This window comes from Phyllostomus discolor, chromosome 8 (assembly GCF_004126475.2).
Source record: "Phyllostomus discolor isolate MPI-MPIP mPhyDis1 chromosome 8, mPhyDis1.pri.v3, whole genome shotgun sequence".
In the NCBI taxonomy this organism is placed as follows: domain Eukaryota; kingdom Metazoa; phylum Chordata; class Mammalia; order Chiroptera; family Phyllostomidae; genus Phyllostomus; species Phyllostomus discolor.
This window is the reverse complement of record NC_040910.2, coordinates 22,888,417-22,908,732: the sequence shown is the minus strand read 5'-3', so window position 1 is coordinate 22,908,732 and position 20,316 is coordinate 22,888,417. Positions and strand designations below refer to the sequence as shown.

Below are 20,316 nucleotides of genomic sequence, written 5' to 3'. Positions count from 1 at the left end.
AGTTTTTAAATTATTTACTGATTTTTCTCTACTTGTTTGTATCCTGTCCAAGGTTACATACATCCTTTTAACGGTTACCCTGGAAATTAAACATGTATTCCTATTGTATCACCCAATATTAACAAATACTTAACCACTATACACAAACACACACATCTTTGTGTATTTGTTAAAGCACAGGAAAATATCTCTAAAGATATTTCCAAACTATCTACAGTAGTTTATTGGGGGGGGGGGCGGGGTGTTGGCTTGAAGAAGAGGCCTTGGGGGATTCCTTTTGCTGTTCGTGAGCAGCCCTCCCGGGAGCAGGCAGCCTCTGCTAGGCAGGTGCCCCGAAGAGGAGAGTCTAGTCCGGCTTGGAGCTGTGCACCTGGTCTCTTGCCCTTGATCCGCCTGGGACACCACGGGCCTGTAGCGGCAGGCGCCGGTGGTACCGGCTCAAATCTCCCTCTCGCAGTCCGCGCGGGGCCAAGTTCACCCTCCAGCCCCAAGCTCCCAAGCAGCGCGCTCCGCGGGGATGCAGGGAGGAGGCTGCTCGCTGGAATGAGCTAAAAATCCAACACGGACGAAATTGACCAGGTCTCGGTTTCCCGGGACATTTTAGAGAAACGTACTCGCCCCTCCTTTTCCGGTCGGGTCCGCCCAGCTTTCTGCGGCCCCACGTGTTTCTCCTGGAGGCCTACTGTTAGCTGCAGGTTCTGCTGTAGGTGAAGTTTCCCAGGTGTGGAGTGCAGAAGCCTCCCGAGGCCGCGAGGACGTCACTATGGTGGGCCTCCTTCTCCTCCTTAGAACCTGTTTGGTTCCCGAGAAGGCTCCCGATGGGGGAGAAAGGGCGCGGTTTTGGGAAGCCGGGAGAAAGGAGGACGCGAAGTGATTACATGGGGTGTGGTACGCAGGCGTTGGGGGTGCGGGGCAGGACAACCGGGAGGAGGGTCCCCGGCTGGCTTCCGGACCATAACTTTTTTGAGTTCTCGTTGTTCGCCGGGCGCCTTGCTATTTCTCGCCTCGTGCTTAACTTCCCGGTCATTTCTCCCTCGGGGGGAAATCCGCACAGATACATTTTCTCGCTAGTCGGCAAAATTCGTAAACACGTTGCTTGCTTACTCCTGTGCCCCCTCTCTTCCCGCTTAGACTGCGTGGGCTCTGTCGCCGCTTTCTTGGCGTCCTTTCACCGCTCTCTCGCCCGTAGTCTTGCCTTCACGCCTCCTTTTGCTGCTAAGGCACTGAAGCTTTTGTTGTTTTTATTAAAAACTGAGACGTGAGTGCTTATATAATACACTTAAGTATAAAGATTAGCGGTATAAGGAACGCTTGTTTATCCATTATCCAGTAGGAAATCAATCAACATAGCTTTTCAAAGCCTCTGTGTTCCCCATCTTGACACTATAACCATCAGGAACCCCTCAGAGGTAAACAGGGTCCGAATAATGTATTTATAATTACCTTGCTTTTCTTTATGGTTGCTCCTTAAGTTTGCGTTGCAAAACTATTTGTTGTTTCTTACTTTTCACCTATTGTGTTTTTGAGAACAATTTTTGAATAGGAACATGTTTTATAAATATCCCTTTTTCAACTAGTTTTTAATAAAAAATCATTATAAAAAGTAGGATAGTCTGGCTGCACTGTGTTTTTTCCTCTTTCTCTGGTCCTTTTTTTCCTACTTGTGTGGCTGTTTTTGTCTTTCGTGTCTTGTAAGAGTCAAAAGAGTGGCATATAAATCTTTTATCATTGGCACATTTTCTGCCCTTTCATTTTACTGGTATATTTTCCCTGTCTCTGCTATGTCCTCTCTTGAATTTGAACCCACCTTGGAACTGGAGGCTTTCGGTCTAGACTCTTACATTAGTTACTCTAAACTTATTTAGTACAGTTCAGAATGTGGGCTATGGCATACCAGAGGACTGGGCCTGGCACCTGTATCTTTACTACATTGTGATCTTGGTGAAATTACTTAATCCCTCTTTGTTGTCCTGCCTATTCCCTCGGGGTAACCATAATGCCTAGAGGATTACCGTGAAAATTAAATGCAAACCAATTATCCCTATGCCCATTATTTAGTAAATGTTAGTTGTGTTGATTAACTTTAGTGAATGTCATCAATAGTGACATTACAGCTTGTAATTGTCTATTTTTGTTTCTTCATTTATTTTTTGTTTATTGTGAATCTTTCCTAGAGCTTCACAAATTCATATCTTTTCCTTATATCAAAATTGAACTGACTTGAAGAATCGTTTCAAACTAATTCATCCCACCCAATACTTTTAATTCTGCATTTAAAAAAGGTTTTAGTGCTTTTAAGTTTGGTGTGTACTAGGCTACTAGGCATTCACAGGCATACTCCTTTTTATATAAGCTCATTATTATAGAGTTTAAATGTGCTTATTTACCTGGCTAGATTATAAACCATTAAAAAGTACGCTATCGTCCTCCATTGATTACTGTGGGCATTAATTACAATTGACTTCCTACACATTCTTTAATGACAAGAATTGTGTGCTTTTGGGTTCACACCTATAAATGTGAGCTTATACTTGTTTTTTTTTTCCCTAGCTGTATTGAGATATAATTGACATTGTGTCAATGTGAAACATTGTGTCAGTTTAAGTTATACAATGTGATGATGTGTCATACATATAGAAATGTATTGTGAAATTACTGCCACAATCAGCTTTGTTAACAATCTCCTTCACAGTTACCTTTTACCCTCGTTGTAAAAACTAAGGTCTACTCTTTTTGTAACTTTGAAGTCTAGAATACAATATTTTTAACTGTAGTCACCATGCTGTACCCTAGATCTCCAGAACTCACTCATCTTACCACGAGAAGTTTGTATCCATTGACTTCTGGTTCATCCATTTTCCCTTTTTCATCTATCCCCCCCTTACCCTTACAAGCAACATTTTACACCCTGTTTCTTTATTTTTTCATTTTAAGAGGAATATTTGAAGCATATCACCCCTGAAATACCTGTTGCTATATATCTTTGAGTAAATGATAATGACTCTTTGAGTCATTTCTTTTGTAACTCGCAATTCTGAATCCAAAGAATAGTTTAGAATAAATTTTCTGAAATAATCACTGACGATTATAAGAGAGAGAGACTTTCAAAACAGGTTTTCTGACTAGAATATTTCTGTGGTGCCAGAAATTTTTCAAAGTAGTTATAGCTATTCAAAAACAGTCTATTAGTTATACCTATGAAAAGAAATATTTTTGCTGTATCTTTGAAAGTTAAATTTCGTACTTTTTAAAGCATAAAATGTTAGTCTTCCATAGAAAATATACCTTAAATTCATCCCCACTTTATGTTCCATACTATTCATGAATCATCAGATACTGTACAAAATAAATTTGGAGAACCCCTGAATAATAGAGATTAATTGCTTTTTAGTTAAGATAATTTAGTTTGAATAGACTGCTTAATAGATTAACATTTTATTGATAGGGTTTACTTCAGTTTCCCTTGTTGAAGCATTTTGTTGGAGTTTTTTATTGTGATATTCTGAAAAATAGGAAAATGTTCTGAAATTTAGTGTTTTATTGTACATATTTCTGTGCTATATATATATATATATTCTGCCTTGAGGCAACCTTTTTATGAATAAGTTATTATAAGGAATTATAAACTACAGTTGGGTCAGAATACAAGTTCAATTTCTTTGTATCTTCTTTGTACTAAGTCTCAGAGGTTCTTTGAGTTCTTCTAAAACTATGAGGATATTTCATAGTCTATGGGTATCAAAGTACTTCTTGTTTAAAGAAAGTTTTAAATCTTTAAAGGAATTTTTTTATACACCTGAACAGAGTGTTATATATCTCTAACTTCAGTTAAGTTTTAGCGACTTCAGAGAGCATTTTTTTTTTAGGTTTTTGTGACTTGTTTTATTTGTTAGGATGTGAAACAAAGCTATCTTTTCAAAGAGCACACTTGGCTTTAGTTTGTTTTGTTTTTTGGTGTTGCATTAGTCTGTCTCTTTTTGTGTAACAAGACTATCCCAACATTTAGTGGCTTAAAACAATAGAATTTATTATTGCACAGTTTCTGTGGGTTAAGGTTGAGGCATGGTTTACTAGGTTTTGGCCTCCACGTTTTTTACAAGGTTGCAATGAAAGTATAATCTGAGGCTGTGATTTAACCCCAAGGCACAGCTGGGGAAGATCCACTTCGCAGCTCACTCACATGATTCTTGGTACATTCAGCGTCTCATGGGCTTTGGGACTGAGGGCCCACTTCTTCACTGGCCATTTGCTTGGAGCCCCGAGGTGGCTGTCACATAGACCGCTCTATAGGGCAGTTCACTACATGACAGCTGGTTTCTTTCCGTCAGAGCGAGTCAAGAGACAGTAGCCAAGAGAGAAGCCACTGTCCTTTCAAAACCTAAGCTTGGGGTTGAAATCTCATTTTTTTTTTTTTGCCAAATGCTGTTTAATAAAAGCGAGTCACTAGGTCTTCACTGGGCGGGGGCGGGATTAGATATGGGCATGAATATCAGGAGGTGGGGTTCATCGGGGGCCATCTTCGAGGCAGCCGCCCATGAGTTCTGAAAGGTTTTACTTGATTTGTGTTTGCTAGGTAAACCATGCACAAAAAATTCTTGTCACACCTTCCTCTTCCCTGCCCCTCGACTCCACATGAGCAGAGAGACACACAAATGAATGCATGTACTGTTTTATGATGGTTTCACTCTGAATTCCCTTATTCCTGTAACCAACTTACAGTGGCATCTGAGTTTCAGACTTGGAGCTATCTTCTCTGGCCAGGTTTTTATCAGTAAGGGAGCAGAAAATCTTTGTGGAATATATATCTGTTGAAGGAATGGATATGTGTGTAAGGATTTGGTGGTCCTTTTAATTTTACAAAGGAATTGACTTGGAGCTGTGTCTTATTAAAGATAAGCAAAAAAAGGATTTTGTGGGCAGAGGTAAATAGTATAGTCTCAAGAAGTTAAAAGACAGCAAGGTGTATTCTGGAACTGGTGAGCAGTTCGGTAAGAACAGACAGATGGAGATTTTGAAGGAAGAGGTAGTACAGGAGAGGTAGGTTGAGGGTACGTTGTTTTCCACACTAAGGACTTGGACCTAGCTACGGGCTAGTAGAGTGAGTGTCGTGGAAAACACGAGCTCTGTGACCTCTGAAGAAAGGACCAGCAGGGAGCACCTGCAGGCCACCCTGGTCATGAAAGGTCATGAGGCTGAATCAAGGCAATGATAATATTTTGAAGAAAAGATTCTAGAATTCTTGACCTTTTTGAGTATTAGGTATGTTAGAAACTGCTAGCTGTCCCCTTATAGACTCTTTTTCTTCTATAGTAATTTATTTATTTTTTTCTGAGAAATGTAAAGAAATTTACATTTCTCCCTCATACAACTCTGATTAAATTTTGGTCAGCAGAAGATTCTGCAACTTCCCAGATCTTGCTCCTAAAGGAAAGGCGGATGTATGCCTTTTGATTTCCTTTTCTACTTCTCACTGGCTGGAGTTTAGACTTGGCGTCAAGCCATCTTGGCTTATCTGTATATACAGGAGGTTATTAGCCTAAAGATAGTAGATGGCGGGGTGGAAGGAGCCTGGGTTTCTGAGGGCTTTATGGAGCGGAGCCTCCAGCTCCTACTTTTTCCATGGGAGAACTTAATTTTGTCTTGGTTAAGCTATTAAAATTTGGGTTTTTTATTATAGGAAGCCAGACCCAATTCCTAAATAATAATAATAGGTGTGATAAGATATAGAGTATGTAGGATTAAAGACATATACTGAAATGTGTAGGTTAGAGAACTGGACAAATGACGACTTAGTTAACTGGCATAAGGCTTGAATGGGAAAATCATTTGTTTCCTTTTGGGTGTGCTAATTTTGAGAAGGCCTCTATTATTTCCTCTTTCCTGTTTTCCTATGAGCCCAGCTTTGATTCTGTTGGATGCACTGCCCTCTCTGTCCCATGCACAGCTTCCCCGATCCAGCTCCCAGTACATCCTCTGTTCTTCCTGCCCCCCTTAACTTTCTTAACTGTGATGTAAACTTCCAATTGCCAGCCCCCTTACTATTTGCGTTCTCTGTACCTACTCTGAAGATGGAGCCATTGAAGAACTGCTTTCTCAACCCTTTATGTTCCTTTCTTTATATTTTTTTACCTCATGGAGAATATTTCTGAATATGTCATTTCTTTTATGACCATGGAAACAAAGACGGATTGAATTATTTACCTGGTCTGGCTTATCTCCTGATTCCTGGTGTAGTGTTTCTGGCTCCAAGTATTTCTGTTATGCTACTGTTTCTAACATTTGTTTCTGAAGAAAAATTGTTGACAGAAATGACAAATATCTGACTTACATATGTCATATGTTTTCCTACATTTTAGCCCAAAGCACTAAAGGGAAAAAGTGGAGGACAGGAAAAAAAAGTCGTCCATCCGTATAGTAGAAAAGCAGCTCAAATTACGAGGGAGGCCCACAAACAAGAAAAAAAGGAAAAGTAAGTGTCTTTTTATTATTTCTATTATGTGTTGGTGAAAAGCCAATTTTACACATTTCTCCTTCAACAGTATCCCTTTCTTTAATAAATACATTAAGAGTATTCTGTGCACTGAAGGTAAAACAGTAAACCAGAATTCAGCTCTTACAGAGCTTACCTAAAACAGACACATCAATTTAAACAGGCTGTGATGAGTGCAGAGAAGAAAAACTAAGAAGGATTATGAGATGGAGAGGGAGGACTTGAATATGAAGAGGCAAGGATCAGTGGGGGCCACTGTGGAGACTGCCACCTTCTGTTACTGTCTGCCTCCCAAAGACACTTGGTTTTCTAAGGAACACAGGTAGCCAGGCAGCTTGGAGTGTCTGGCCTCTCGACTTCTCCACAGAACCCAGGCTTCTTTGTACCACTTCCTAAGGTTTCCTTTTAGGGAGAAAGAGGGGGCCAGAGTCTGAGAGGATGGCTGTTAGGGAGCAATGCCTTTGACCCGTGGTGGAGCCTACAGAGCCAGACCTGCTGGGTTGATCGGATGGCCTCTTACTGATGGCCTCTGATCACTGAAAGATGCTGCAGGAGCGGCTGGCAACAGAGTAAGCGTTCAAACATGTTCTTCATGTTCAGCATTTGAGTGCTCTGATTTAGAACTATATGAGATACTGCTTCTGTTCACATTCAAAGAAACTAGTATGGTTTGAAGACTAGCACATTTCAAGCAAAATTCAATTTATAGGCAGCAAATGGCTATATCATGTTTTAGCTTTATTTTAGGATCTCTTAGCATCATGCAGCAAATGGCTATATCATGAATTTAGAGCTATTTTAGGATCTCTTAGCATCATACAGCAAATGGCTATATCGTGAATTTAGAGCTATTTTAGGATCTCAGCATTTTGTTGCTATGTGCTGTCATATCTTGTCCTACAGGGTATGTGGTAAGGAGTTCTCAGTACCGAATGAAAATGACTTAGTATGAAAAATTAAGGAAGGGGGTAAGAATCCAGGAAACAACTACTTTTGAGAATTAATCTCATATTTCTTTACTTTTCTTTATCCCAGCTCATACCTTTCTAGTTTAGGCCCTCATTGAATTCATTCAACTTGACTTCTAACTGGAGTCTTCCCTCCAGGCTTTATGGAAAAGAATGAATTCTCAAAGCCATTCTCTACCTTGTTATGAAGTATTCTTTTTTAAAAAAAAAAATTAAGCCCTGGCTGGCATAGCTCAGTGGATTGAGCGCGGGCTGCGAACCAAAGTGTCGCAGGTTCGATTCCCAGTCAGGGCACATTCCTGGGTTGCAGGCCATCGCCCCCAGCAACTGCACATTGATGTTTCTCTCTCTTTCTTCCTCCCTTCCCTCTCTAAAAATAAATAAAATCTTTTAAAAAAATTAACTTTGAGGTTAAATAACATACAATAAAATAGATATGTTTTAAATGTATAGATTCGGGGTTTTGACAGTACCCTGGTGTAACCCCCATGATTACTATATAATGCACTTTCTTCCTCCTAAAACATTCCCTGTGCTTCTTCCCAGACAACCCATCTCCTTCACCCCCAGCTCTTCATTTTGATAGATGAGATTTGTCTTTCCTAATGTTTCATATAAATGAAATCATACCATATGTAGTATTTTGTGTCAGCTTTTTCCACTTAGAATAATGCTTGTGAAATTTATCCATGTTGTTTCACACATTAGTTGTTTTTTTCTTTTATTACCAAATAGTGTTCCATTGTATGAATATGTATTTTGTTTATTCATAAGTTGATGGTCATTTCGATGGTTTTGAGTTTTGGGCTGTTATTGAGGTCTGCAAACTAAGGGCCCAGACCTCATTTTTATTTAAAAAAAAGTTTTGTGGGGAGGTAGTTATGCCCATTCCTTTTGTATTATCTGTGGCTGCTTTCAGGCTACACTGGCAGAGATGAGTTGTTGCCATGGAGACTGGCCACATCGCCTACAACGCCTGCCATCTTACCACCTGGGCATTTGAGAAAAAAATTTGCCAGCCCCTACTATTATAAATAAAGGTGTCATTAGCATTCATGTACAATATTTGTGTGGACATATATTTTCATTTTTATTTTAGTTCCTAGAACTGGAATCTCTGGGTCATATGGTAGATCTATGTTTAAGAATGTAAGAAATTAAGCTTATAAGAATTGTTTGTCACATGATAGATGTAATGCTTAAGTATGTAAGAAATTGCCTTGTCCAAAGTGATCGTACCATTTTAGATTTTAACCGCCAGTGTATGTGTTACATTTGCTCCATTTCCTCTCAGACACATTGTATTATTGTGTTTGTCAACCAAACAAAAGTGGAGGTTCAGCTCCCTGTCAGTGCAAAAGTCAAACTTGTGGGGCAGATGCTGGTGCAAAAGGAAAGAAGTTTTATTCAGGTGCTGTGGGATCTGGGAGAATGGTTGACTTCTATCACCAAGCCCATCTCCCTCACAAGACCAAGATAAAGCTAGTGTCCAAAGGTCCTGCTCCATTTGGAGCAGCAGGTGACTGCCAAGTGGCCACAGCCCCATGCAGGTAGCTTTGTTTGTCCCCGGCTGCTGTGCATGTCGAGTTCCCTCCTGGAACCTGCATGTGGAAGCCATGTGACCATGGGCCTTGCAGCTGCTAGGACCACTAGCTCGTGTGCTCCTGAGAGAGAGTGCATCACCAGGTGGGCAAGAGAGAGCGAGAGGCTCCCTCCTCAAAGCCATGGACCACGTGGCCGTAGAGAGGACAGGCAAGTGCACTGTGCGAGTGCAGGTCATAAGCAAGAGCTCTTTGTCCCCCTGGGACTACATTAGCTTGGGCTTGGGATGGAGTAGGTGCTTTCTCAAAATGACCAGTCTCCTTCCCAAACTTTTGCACAATTTGGGTGGGTTCACCTCCCAACCAACCCCTTCTTTCCCCACATTAGACTGACAGGCCTCTTTGGTCCAGCACCTACCCCTGCTCCATTTTGACTTCTATGGCATATGTGCCTGCCTTCCCCAGTCCCACCCTCAATCTGGTACCAAAGGGGAGGGGCCTTTGTTCTACACAGTGATCTTGCTAGCTTTTCACATGCTCGGTGGAAGACCCATCACCCCCGCCCCCCCCCCCCCCCGCCTTTCACTTGGCCGATGGGGGATACTCCCCTGCACTCTGACTGACTTATGATGATAACATTGTCCATTTTTTTTAAAGATTTTTATTTATTTATTTCTAGAGGTTTACAGAAGGAGAAAGAGGGAGAGAAATATGTGTGAGATTGATCAGTTGCCTCTCACAACCCCCCAACTGGAGACCTGGCCCACAACCCAGGCTTGTGCCCTGACCAGGAATTGAACCTACAACCTTCCAGTTCACAGACTGGCACTCCAGAGTCACACCAGCCAGGGCATCTTTTTTTTTTTTTTTTTTTTTTAATTTAGCCAGTATAGTAGTATTTCACTATGGTTTTAATTTGCACACTTAGTACTCTTGATGGCTAACAATGTTAAGTATCTTTTTGTGTGTTTATTGGTCATATGTGTGCCTTTGATTTGATGGAAAAAATCTGTTAAAATTTTTTCTACTTTTATGTATTGGGTTTTTTGTCTCTCATTAGGCAGGAAGAACTGTTTGTATATTTTGGATACAAATCCTTTTAGTTATTTATATTGGAATATTTTCTTTTATTCTGTGGCTAAAGAAATTTTTATAAAAGAGGCTTCATTTTATTCTCATTTTCTAATGGTTTAAAGTAGGAGAGTAAATCTGGTCTGTTTTTTGAGGGGCAGGGACAGTATAACCCTAGTGAGTGGCAGACAGTGTGGCAAACACTAGCTACCCAAAGGTCTTTTCTGAATGAATTAGTATTCAGAATATCAGCAACAGGAGGCATGTATTTTCTAGACTTTTCTGAGAATAGATGAGTTATTTTTCTTTGTTATAATTCTTTTTTTAAGATTTTATTTATTTATTTTTATAGAGAGGGACAAAGAGAGGGAGAGAAACATCAATATGTGGTTGCCTCTCATGCGCCCCCCAACTGGGGGCCTGCAACCCAGGCATGGGCCCAGACTGGGAATCTGAACCAGCAACCCTTTGGTTTGCAGGTTGGCACTCAACCACTGAGCCGCACCAGCCAGGGCTGTTATGATCCTTTTCAAATTTATGAAGAGTGAATATTCTGTTTTGTTCTTGTTGAAGTTTAAAAGACAACAGGAATGTATTTCGGTCTTGGTGGCAGCACTCAGTCTTCTGGAAGGTATTTATTACTCTTTTGTGCCAAGTATTCTGCATGTTACAAAACCCACCTGAACATTCATAATCCAGTCAGGCTCCCATTTGTGTTTTTAAAACTGATTGTACTATAGGTGTCCTTGAGTCATTGAGCTAAGAAAAGTTTTCTAATAACAGTTTGTTCCAGTGATTTAAAAAAGAAGCATAATAATGTTCAGTGTTTCTATGTCAGTTAAATTAATTTCATATTTATGAAAGAATGATCTTTGAATTAAGGTTTTTTTAGGCAGTTTCTCTTTTTGTCTTTTTGACAGATTTTAAAAACGTGCTTTGGAAATTGTCTAACACATGCACCTTTTCTTCCAAGGTTGAAGAATGAAAAAGCATTGCGTCTCAATCTTATTGGTAAGTGGATTTACTTATTTCACATTTGGCTAGAGGATAGTGAAATTCTGCCCTATACTTATTTTTCTTCTGACTTTCCTAGTGAAATAATATCTCTGTCTAAGTGAATTTTCTTTACGAGACCTGACTAAAATAAAACAAAATAAAATCAATCATTAAACCCTTAGAATAGTGTTGTCAATATCTGGCTCAGTTTTTCAGGAATTGTTTGGTTTGTGATCACCTGCCTAACTACCTGTCTCCATACCTGTTTCTGCCTGCCTGCCTGCCTGCCTGCCAGTCTATCTGTAGATCTAAGTGTCTTTTTATAGCTGAAGTTTAATATTAACTCCCTAACCATCAGAATTACGGCCTGAGTATTTTGGGAGTAGGAGTTCATATGTAATGTTTCCAAAATGCTCATTCTGTATCTCGGTGTCACAGTCTCTGGGAGAGGGGCAGGGAGGGTAAACTCATTGTTAGAAATTTTTACTGATAAGCCTGAAACTTCAAAATGGTGAATATTAGACTTTATTTCCAAAATTAAAGGTATTTGCACCTTTATCTAATACATCATCAAGTAATGGAATAGTATTTCTAAGTGGGTTATCAGTATCTGGGGTAGGGCCATTTCTTCATCCCTAATTTTGAGAAATCTCACTGTCAGTGACCCTGATGGTCTGATTTACCCATAAGAATGAGCATCTTATATGTTTAATATATTTACTGACTGGGAGGCCCTGAACGGTTTATTTAACCTTTCTCATGTGTAAGTGGGAATAATAATAGTACTAAAACCATAGGATTATGGAGCTCTTGACTTAGTGCTTGCTGCTCATTAAATGTACAGCAAATACCATTTCCATCATTAATCTGTTGTTTTCATTTTATTGTTTTAGATAGGTTCTATCCTTTGCTTTTTAAATACTTAAAACTTCATGTTCTGTTAAAGTAGTCTTTTTAAAAATTTTATTGTGCGTTTGTTTATTGGGTAAGAAAGATATACAAAAAAGCATTCTGTTCACGACTATCTCTTCGCAGAATTAAAATGTGACAATTTAATTTCTTAAAGACTGGTTTAATTAGCTTTGAGCCCACACAAGGCTTATATTTAGCACTGAAATAAATTTTGATACTGTTATGAACACGTTGATGTTGAAAATTATAATGAATACCTCTTTGCTTAAATGATAACTGTGATGTTTATCTTGGTACTGATTGTTACAGGTGAAAAACTGCAGTGGTTTCAAAATCATCTTGATCCCAAAAAAGGAGGATATTCAAAGAAAGATGCTTGTGGATTAATTGAAAGGTAAACACTGCGCATGTTACAAGCAAAGGGTCGGAGAAAGGAATTTTTCAATTTGGTTCTGCAAGAGGCAGTGCTCATCTTGGTTTACAGAAGAGCAAATGGGCTTTGTCGTCAGAAAGACTTGGGATTTATGCCCCAGCCTCTTCACTTCAGCGGGTTGTGGTCTTTCTGTGCTTCACAGTGGTAGCTATCCCTTGGACCAGTGGAGGCTTCCCGGGGAAACACCATCTACAGTGACCCCAAAGGGTAGAGTCAGCAGATTAAGCTAAGTTGTTTGAAGAGCCTCTAGGCAGAGACCAGGAGGATCTAAAAGGCCCCGAGGTGAGAACGCCACGCACAGCGACCCGCCAGACAGCTGAGATGCCTGAAGCAACAGGTTCAAGGAGGGAATTGTGACAGGGCTGGTGAGGAACGACCAGCTCATGAAAGACCTCAGTTATCATTGTAAGACTTTGGACTTGACCAAAGGACATTCAGAGCCATGGGAGGCTTTTACAGCACACACCTGGGATGGTCGTATTTAAAATTTAGAAAAGCCACAGTAGTGAGAGTGAGGATCATGGCCTGACAGGACATGAACTGGGCCAGGAGACCTTGAGGGGCTGATGAAACACTCCAGGTAGTAGACGGTGTGGCCTCTGCTTGGTCAGTAGCAGTGTGGTGAAGAGACGTGCAGGATTCTGGAGATGATAAGAAGGTAAAAGTCTCCATCTTTGGTGAAAACCTAGATATGTCAACAGGGAGGAGGGGTGTGAAGGAGGGCACTTTAGCTGGGCAGTGGGATGAATGGTCTTACTGTTTCCTGAGAGAGAGAGAAGGTGGAGCAGGTTCGGTGGGTGGTGGTGCAGTAGGGGTGGTGCAGTAGGGGTGGGGTGAGGACAAGTGCGGTTGTGAGGTTGTGACGTGTGAAGCCCCTGCGGGACTCCCAAGTGGTGGAGGTGTTTGGGAGTGGTGGAATGCGCATCTGGAGTTTAACAGGTGCTTTGATAGCAGTCAGTGATTGGGTTGCTAAAACTTTGAGAATGGTTGTTATCTAGGGAGGTGTGAGGTCTGAGGACTTGAACTCAGAGGAATATAAATATTTGAAGGACAGGCAAAGGTTAGCAACGGGGAAGTGGGAGGAGAGGGGGGCAAGGTACAGAGAATAAGGAGCATAGATGGTAGGTAGAAAATAGACAGGGGTAGGGTAATAATAGTATGGGAAATGTATAAGCTGAAGAAATTATGACACATGGACATGAACTAAAGCGGGGGGAATGTGGGTGGGAGGGGGTGTGCAGGGTGGAGGGAGTGAAGGGGGAAATGGGACAACTGTAATAACATAATCAATAAAATATATTAAAAACACACACACAAAGGATAGGTGAAGGCTGGGGGCTAGACTTTAAATGAAATAACATAAGCCAAATACACAGACTTGGTCACTCAGATCCTTTCTTATTTTTCAGGTACTTAAATCGATTCAGCAGTGAGCTGGAGCAGATTGAGTTACATAACAGCATCAGAGGCAGGCAGGGGAGGCGGCACTGTTCCCGGGAGACAGTCATCAGGCAGACGATGGAGCGCGAGCGGCAGCAGTACGAAGGATACGGCCTCGGTGTGTTCGCTGCGCTTTGCTTTTCTTTCCCAAGTGCATAGCAGTGTCAGATTTGTGGTTTGTTTCAAAGGTTTATTATTTCATTTAGTTTAGTTTATCTTCCTTTGATTTCCTTTCTTTTGTGAGTATGTGGGATCAGCTTTTAATTCATTCTTTTTCCCCCTACATTCCCCCAAACTGTCAGTTGTGACAGTGACATCATGTCTTTCTCCTGTGAGAGTAACCTTTTCCTCTCGCCTCTGGGGCATCCCTGTGTGCTTTGTTCCAGAGTCCCTACGTTCCCATCTCCAACCACATCTAAGTTTCTTTAGAAGGTGCTGCGTCCTTCTCGTCTTTGTCATTCTTACAGAACCAGGCTACCCTCTTGCAGTCATTCTTGGCAAACTATACAAGTCCAATATTCATTCTTGGCATTACAACACTTCTTACCATTCTTTAAGACCAGTGTGTTGCTAGTTTACCGGCACTGTCTAAAGGAAAGCACTTTAAAGGAGAAGGTACTTAAGGCTCGCAAAGCCTGCAAAAAGGTGATAACCCCAAGCCTACATACTGCCTACAAATGGTATTTGATTGGCTTATTAATTGTCAACATTTTAAAATCTAGTGATTTCACATGACAAATGTAGATTTCTGGCTTGTCTTAAAAAATCAGATGGTCTGGCAATATTATCTGCTAGATGTGCTGTGCTCCCCTTTTCCTGTAAAGGAAGCCCTTTATGGCTTCTGTTTGGCCTGCCCAAATTGCCAGCATCACGACTTGTGTGTCGGGGACGTTATTCAGTGAAGTACAGCGTACTTGAACACAACAGTGCGATACCACAACAGTAGTTCAGACAACTGAGACAGCTACTAAGTGGCCAACAGGCAGGTAGGTCGACACACTGAACACAGGGATGGTTCCTGTCCCAGGCAGGACAGAGTGGGGCACTGAGAGATTTCATCAAGCTACTCAGAATGGTTTGCAAATTAAAACTTACGAATCATTTCTGTAACTTTCTGTTTCATAATTTCGAACTGGGGTTAATCTCGGATGACTGAAACTTCAGGAAGTGAAATTGCAGATGGGGGACTACTGTAGGTTTGTTTTCTTTGACAGATTCTGTGTTGGAACTTAATAGTGCTCTGCTTAAATCACCTTCCTAAACTAAGCTCTTTATACTTGGCAAGACTTTCATATAGCATTATAACAGTGCTTTGAAGTTCTTTTACTTTGGGTGTCCTTGCTATCAATTATTATTTGTTGCACTTGAGATAAAAAAAGAGGAAACTGTAAAATGTTGTACTTTAGAAAACATTGCCTAATGGATATAAATCATTTTCTTTCCCAGAGATTCCAGATATTGTAAATGCAGGTAATCTGAAAACTTTTAGGTGAGTCTGTTACTTTTATTGTTCCTTGAAGCAGCAATATGTAAAATACATGAGACATAAAATTTCTTCTCTTTTGAATCTAGACATCAGAGTTGACAGAAAATCAGGGGTTTTATTTTTTTTAACCTTTTCTGTTTTATCAGAGTAGAATTTCCCTAACTTGTGTTTATTGGAAACACCAGATATACACTGAAATGATAGTGACGTGAGGCTTTTATTTCCTTTTCAAAATATTTTAAAATACTTTACTGTAGTAGTTAAAAGAACCTGATCTCACTATTCCTCCCCCAGTGCGTATGTTTTAAAAAGAAATAATAGCAACCGGCTTGATGGCTCAGCAGCATCAATCCCAGACTATTTTGCAGCACCCTCCTTTGCAGAAGTTGGTTAAAGGAAAGTGATACCAGCAGAAGGGCTGTATCATCCAGAGCCAGGTGGTCCAGTGGTCTCTCTAATAGTACTCTTTTTTATTTTATTTTTTTAAATCCTCACAGGAGGACATGATTATCAATTTTAGAGAGAGGGGGGAAGGAAGGGAGCGAGAAGGAGAGAAACATCAATGAGGGAGAGAAACATCAGTTGGTTGCCTCGTATGTGCCCCACCAGGGGACCAAACCTTCAACCTAGGAATGTGCCTTCACCAGGAATCAGTCCACAGCCTGTGGGTCTGCAGGACGATGCTCCAACCAACTGACCCACACTGGCTAGGGCTACTGGTACTCTTTTTTGACCAGAGAGACCACTGAGTAGGATTTCAGTTTTTTCAAACATGGCTTTGTTTGTTATTTTTTTAAGATTTTATTTACTTTTAGAGAGAGTAGATGGGAGGGAGAAAGAGAGAAAGAGGGAAACATCAATGTGAGAAACACATCGATCGATCGATTAGTTGCCTTGCCCCCAACTGGGGGCCTGCCCACAGCCCAGGCATGTGCCCTGGCCTCTCCATTCATGGGCCGGGCAGCTGGGGCTCAGTCCACTAGTCTCACCAGCCAGGGTGGCTTGTTTTTAAAAACTGATTTTTGTTAAATACTTTTATTGTGACTAGACCTTGTTGATGGATCTGAAGTTTTGTTCATTGAAATTAGATAAATTAAGTCTCATATTCTTTGACACCTTTAAGCTCATTTTATATTTTATACTTATGAATTCATAGAAAAATATTTTGTATTTAATACTTGTAAAATATTGATTCTAATAAAATTCACCAATCATATTTAAGAAGTAGTTTACTTTTTTTATATCCAAATATCTATTTAGGTCTTTAATTACTAATTTAGTATTTTTTAAAAAGATTTTATTTATTTTTTTAGAGAGGGAAGGGAGGGAGAAAGAGAGAGAGAGAGAGAGAGAGAAACATCAATGTGTGGTTGCTGGGGGCTGTGGCCTGCAACCTAGGTATGTGCCCTGACTGGGAATCGAACCTGCGACACTGTGGTTCGCAGCCCGAGCTCAATCCACTAAGCTATGCCAGCCGGGGCTTAGAAGTAGTTTACTTTTATGCTCATGAATATGTATTTATAATTTAGATACATGGAGCTTAAGATTCTTTTTATACCTTATTTTTTTGCCTGAAACAGTAATTAATTAACTACATTTATGTGTGGTCTTTTTTCCTAAAATAACTATGTTCTACCTCTCCCGAAGAAAACCAGAAGAGAGAGAAGAATTCAGCATAGAGTATTGATAGGTCTTGCTAGAGTTTAGTTCTCAAAGCAGTCTTCACCTTGCTCCGAAAGTAAATGATCACAGGGTAGTCACAGTAAACTCTGAGGTTGAAAAACTAAGTTTTCTACTATAACCATGCAAGTTGCTTGATTACTGAAACTCACCTGTGATTGACTACTGTGTCTAGAAGGAAGACCTTTCTGGCTGTGCATTTTGAAGATTTGCCAGGTGTAGTATAGTTCTTACTGGTGAGACTCTCCGTGCCACGGAGCCTGCCCGACAGAAGTGCTCAGGTCCAGGGAGAGGAGGCGAGTGGAGCACAGCCCCCTTGTAACTTCTGTGTGACGGGTTCCTGTGTTGCTTTGGGAATTTTGATGTGGGAATCCTCTCCAATGCATTTATATTGTTTCTTTGTGGTATATTTGAATCTGCTATAATTTTTTAAAAAGTTTTCTGCTACTTTCAGAGTTTTGAATATTGACTTTTTCCTGTTTCACCACCTCACACCCTGCCAACCCTGTATACTCTTTCTTTTTTGTAGGGAATGGGATTTTGATCTGAAGAAATTGCCAAACATTAAAATGAGAAAAATATGTGTTAATGATGCCGTTCCTAAAAAGCGCAAAAAGGAAACTAGCACAGCTGTTGACGAAGACTTAGGGGACTTGGAACTAAATGATGAACCAAGTGACTCAGATGAAGAAATGACTGCGGTGGCCTGATTGTTCTTCACTTGAGTTGAAAATAAATAACTTGAGAGCCTCAAGTTACACTTGAACTGATTATAGCAAATAATTGCCTAGACACAAGGATTTGCTATTTAGCTTCTTTTACATGATGAGAATCCCACTTGCAGTTTAAAATAATGTTACAATTTTTATTTAAAAATTAATATTGTTTTTTTAATTTACATTAAATTGCTAAAATAGTCCCAGCTGGTATGGCTCAGTGGATTGAGCGCCGTCCTGAGAACCAAATGGTCACCCGTTCAATGCCCTGCCAGGGCACATGGCTGGGTTGCGGGCCAGGTCCCCCCCTAGTAGGGGTGTGTGAGAGGCAACCACACATTGATGTTTCTCTCCCTTTCTTCCTCCTTTCCTCTGTCTCTAAAAATCAATAAATGAAATCATTAAAAAAAGATTTAAAAATAAGATTCTCTGAAAATTGGGGAAATTAAATCTAAAAAACATTTAAAAATAAATTGCTAAAATAGTGAAATAAAACAGTGATGTCTAAGATCTATTTTACCTAGATAAAATAGGTAGTTGGGCTGGAAAGAGCAATGTAAATAAGGAGAAAAAATGATTTAATGTTTTCCTCATGTCTAGGATCACGCAATTGCCCATTTTGGGGCTCGGACAGCAGCCTGGTCTCAGAAAGGGTCTGTGGGCATGCGAGTAGCGATGATAGCAGAAATGCCCCAGCACTAACGTTTCACTAATCTCCTTCTTAAACTTGAAGCCTGTTTTCTTATGAAATAGGGATAATTTGATGTGGAAATCATATACTGATGGATTGTACATTATTTTTATTTATTGTATTTGAGTCAGAGTTAAGTGGTAAAAAAATGCAGGGACTGTCACTTTTTTTGTCGATCTCCCACACTTCATTGGCTGTCTTTTGTTAAAGGGGTAGCTCTTCTGTGTATTATTTTCCGCTTTCTTATTGTGAAAAGTGGTAGGTTTTATTTGTGGCAACAGACCTAAAGATTAAAGAATCAGTTTTTTCAATTGTGTGATTTTTTTCTTAGAGATAGGTTAAATGACGTCTACAACAACTCAGTATTCCAAAAGGCGTATCATGGATGTAGCAGAACGTTGTTCTTCACAGGACTCGTGTGCAGACATCTTTAGTCTGTTTCTAGAGGAGGCAATGCAAGTGTCTCTGGGTATTTTCAAGAAAATAATAAAAAATGCTATATGAGGCTCACTGGATATCATCTAAGTTTTGTAAACAATTTATTGAAAGTGTTCAGGCTTTTTTACTTTTGAAAGTTAAAAATAAAATTTATTATAATTATACTTCTTAAGGTTCTAATTGTTTCATTTGCAGTGATGTAACATGCTGACTTACTTTTGCTTTCTTGTGACAGTATGGTTTTATGGTTACATAGGAAGGTCTCAATCTCTGGTCTCTGGAAAATTTCCTTTTTGCATGTTCATATTTAGTCTCAAACGGCTATAAAAACTGAGTCACGAAGTACAGTAAAGAGAATAATAAATGTTTTATTTGGTCTGATATTTAAAAAGCCATACTGTTAGATGAATAACTTGTGAAGAGAGCATTATCATCCTTCCCCTCAAACATTTGTTCTCAGCTTTTCCTGTGCTATAAAAGTAGAAAGTGTAACAAGTCACGATGCTTGGAACTAGGACAGAAGAATGTTGAGTGAATGACTTCACCATCGAGGACCACATTTGTCATGTCAGCCCTTGCAGGCCCCGCGTAGCCCTTAACCATTGACTAGAACATGTTCTCTCGCAGCCCTGACTTCACTGCCTGACCTGGACTCCTACAGGGCGGTAAGTCTAGCTTCTGCAGTCCACGGCCGTGGGAGAGTCAGAGTAACTCACTTTGTTGGCACTTCTGTATCAGCTAGGGCTTGGCAAACTTCGTTTTTTGTTTTTAAGAGCCAGGCAGTAAATATTTTAGGTGTTTCAGGCCAAATGCACTTTCTGTTGCATAATCTTGTTTGTGTATCTGCTTTACCACCCTTGAAAAATGTAAAAACCATTCTTAGTTCAATGCCATCCATGAATGGGCTGCAGGCTGGGTTTGGCCTGCTTGCCATAGTTTGCCAGCCTCTAGTCTACATCAGCAAGCTGAACTCCCGTGGACATAGGCCAGTGGTACATTTCTAAGCTCAGAGCAACTAACTCTGACATCTGTGGTCTCTTCCTAATATCCTAGTCACTTCCTTGCCTATAAAAAGACAACATAGGTGTCTTTTTAGGACTCTTCAGCCTCAAACAGAAGCTTTTTAGTGCTCCTATCCCTTGTGCTTCAGGGGCAGGAGGTTGGATAAATGTTCTCTTCGCTCTGTCACTTCCAAGTCACGTCTCCCTCAGTTCTTTGAGGTTCTGTTGTCTCCCTTTCCTCACTGTCTTACCTCCCAGAAGAACCTTCTGCTCCTGGCTTGCAGACTTTAGCTTTTGGCTCCATTTTCTTCCCTCCTATTTCAGTAATTTTAGTGATTCCATTAACAAATCTAACACTGTGACCTTAAAGTTCCTCTGTCATTTTTTTCCCATCAGAGCCTTCTCAGTGCTCACACCCACCCAGATCCTTGTCAGCACCTGAAATTCCTATGA

At 40.3% G+C, this 20,316-nt stretch overlaps 1 protein-coding gene across 2 annotated transcripts; it reads left to right on the top strand.

Annotated features, from left to right (window-relative positions):
• Window positions 1–632: 632 nt before the first annotated feature.
• On the top strand, window positions 633–18,735 carry TMA16 (translation machinery associated 16 homolog). 2 transcript variants are annotated; one of them, XM_028520282.2, is made up of 7 exons: window positions 633–766; window positions 6,357–6,469; window positions 11,044–11,081; window positions 12,288–12,372; window positions 13,821–13,969; window positions 15,298–15,340; window positions 17,547–18,735. In XM_028520282.2, the coding sequence occupies exons 1-7, from the start codon at window positions 764–766 to the stop codon at window positions 17,725–17,727; spliced, it is 612 nt and encodes a 203-aa protein (XP_028376083.1). In that variant the 5' UTR covers window positions 633–763; the 3' UTR covers window positions 17,728–18,735. The 2 variants fall into 2 exon arrangements, with proteins under 2 accessions (XP_028376083.1, XP_035887834.1); XM_036031941.1 differs by lacking the exons at window positions 633–766; window positions 6,357–6,469 and adding an exon at window positions 10,589–10,701 and having other exon boundaries at window positions 17,547–17,908.
• Window positions 18,736–20,316: the final 1,581 nt, after the last annotated feature.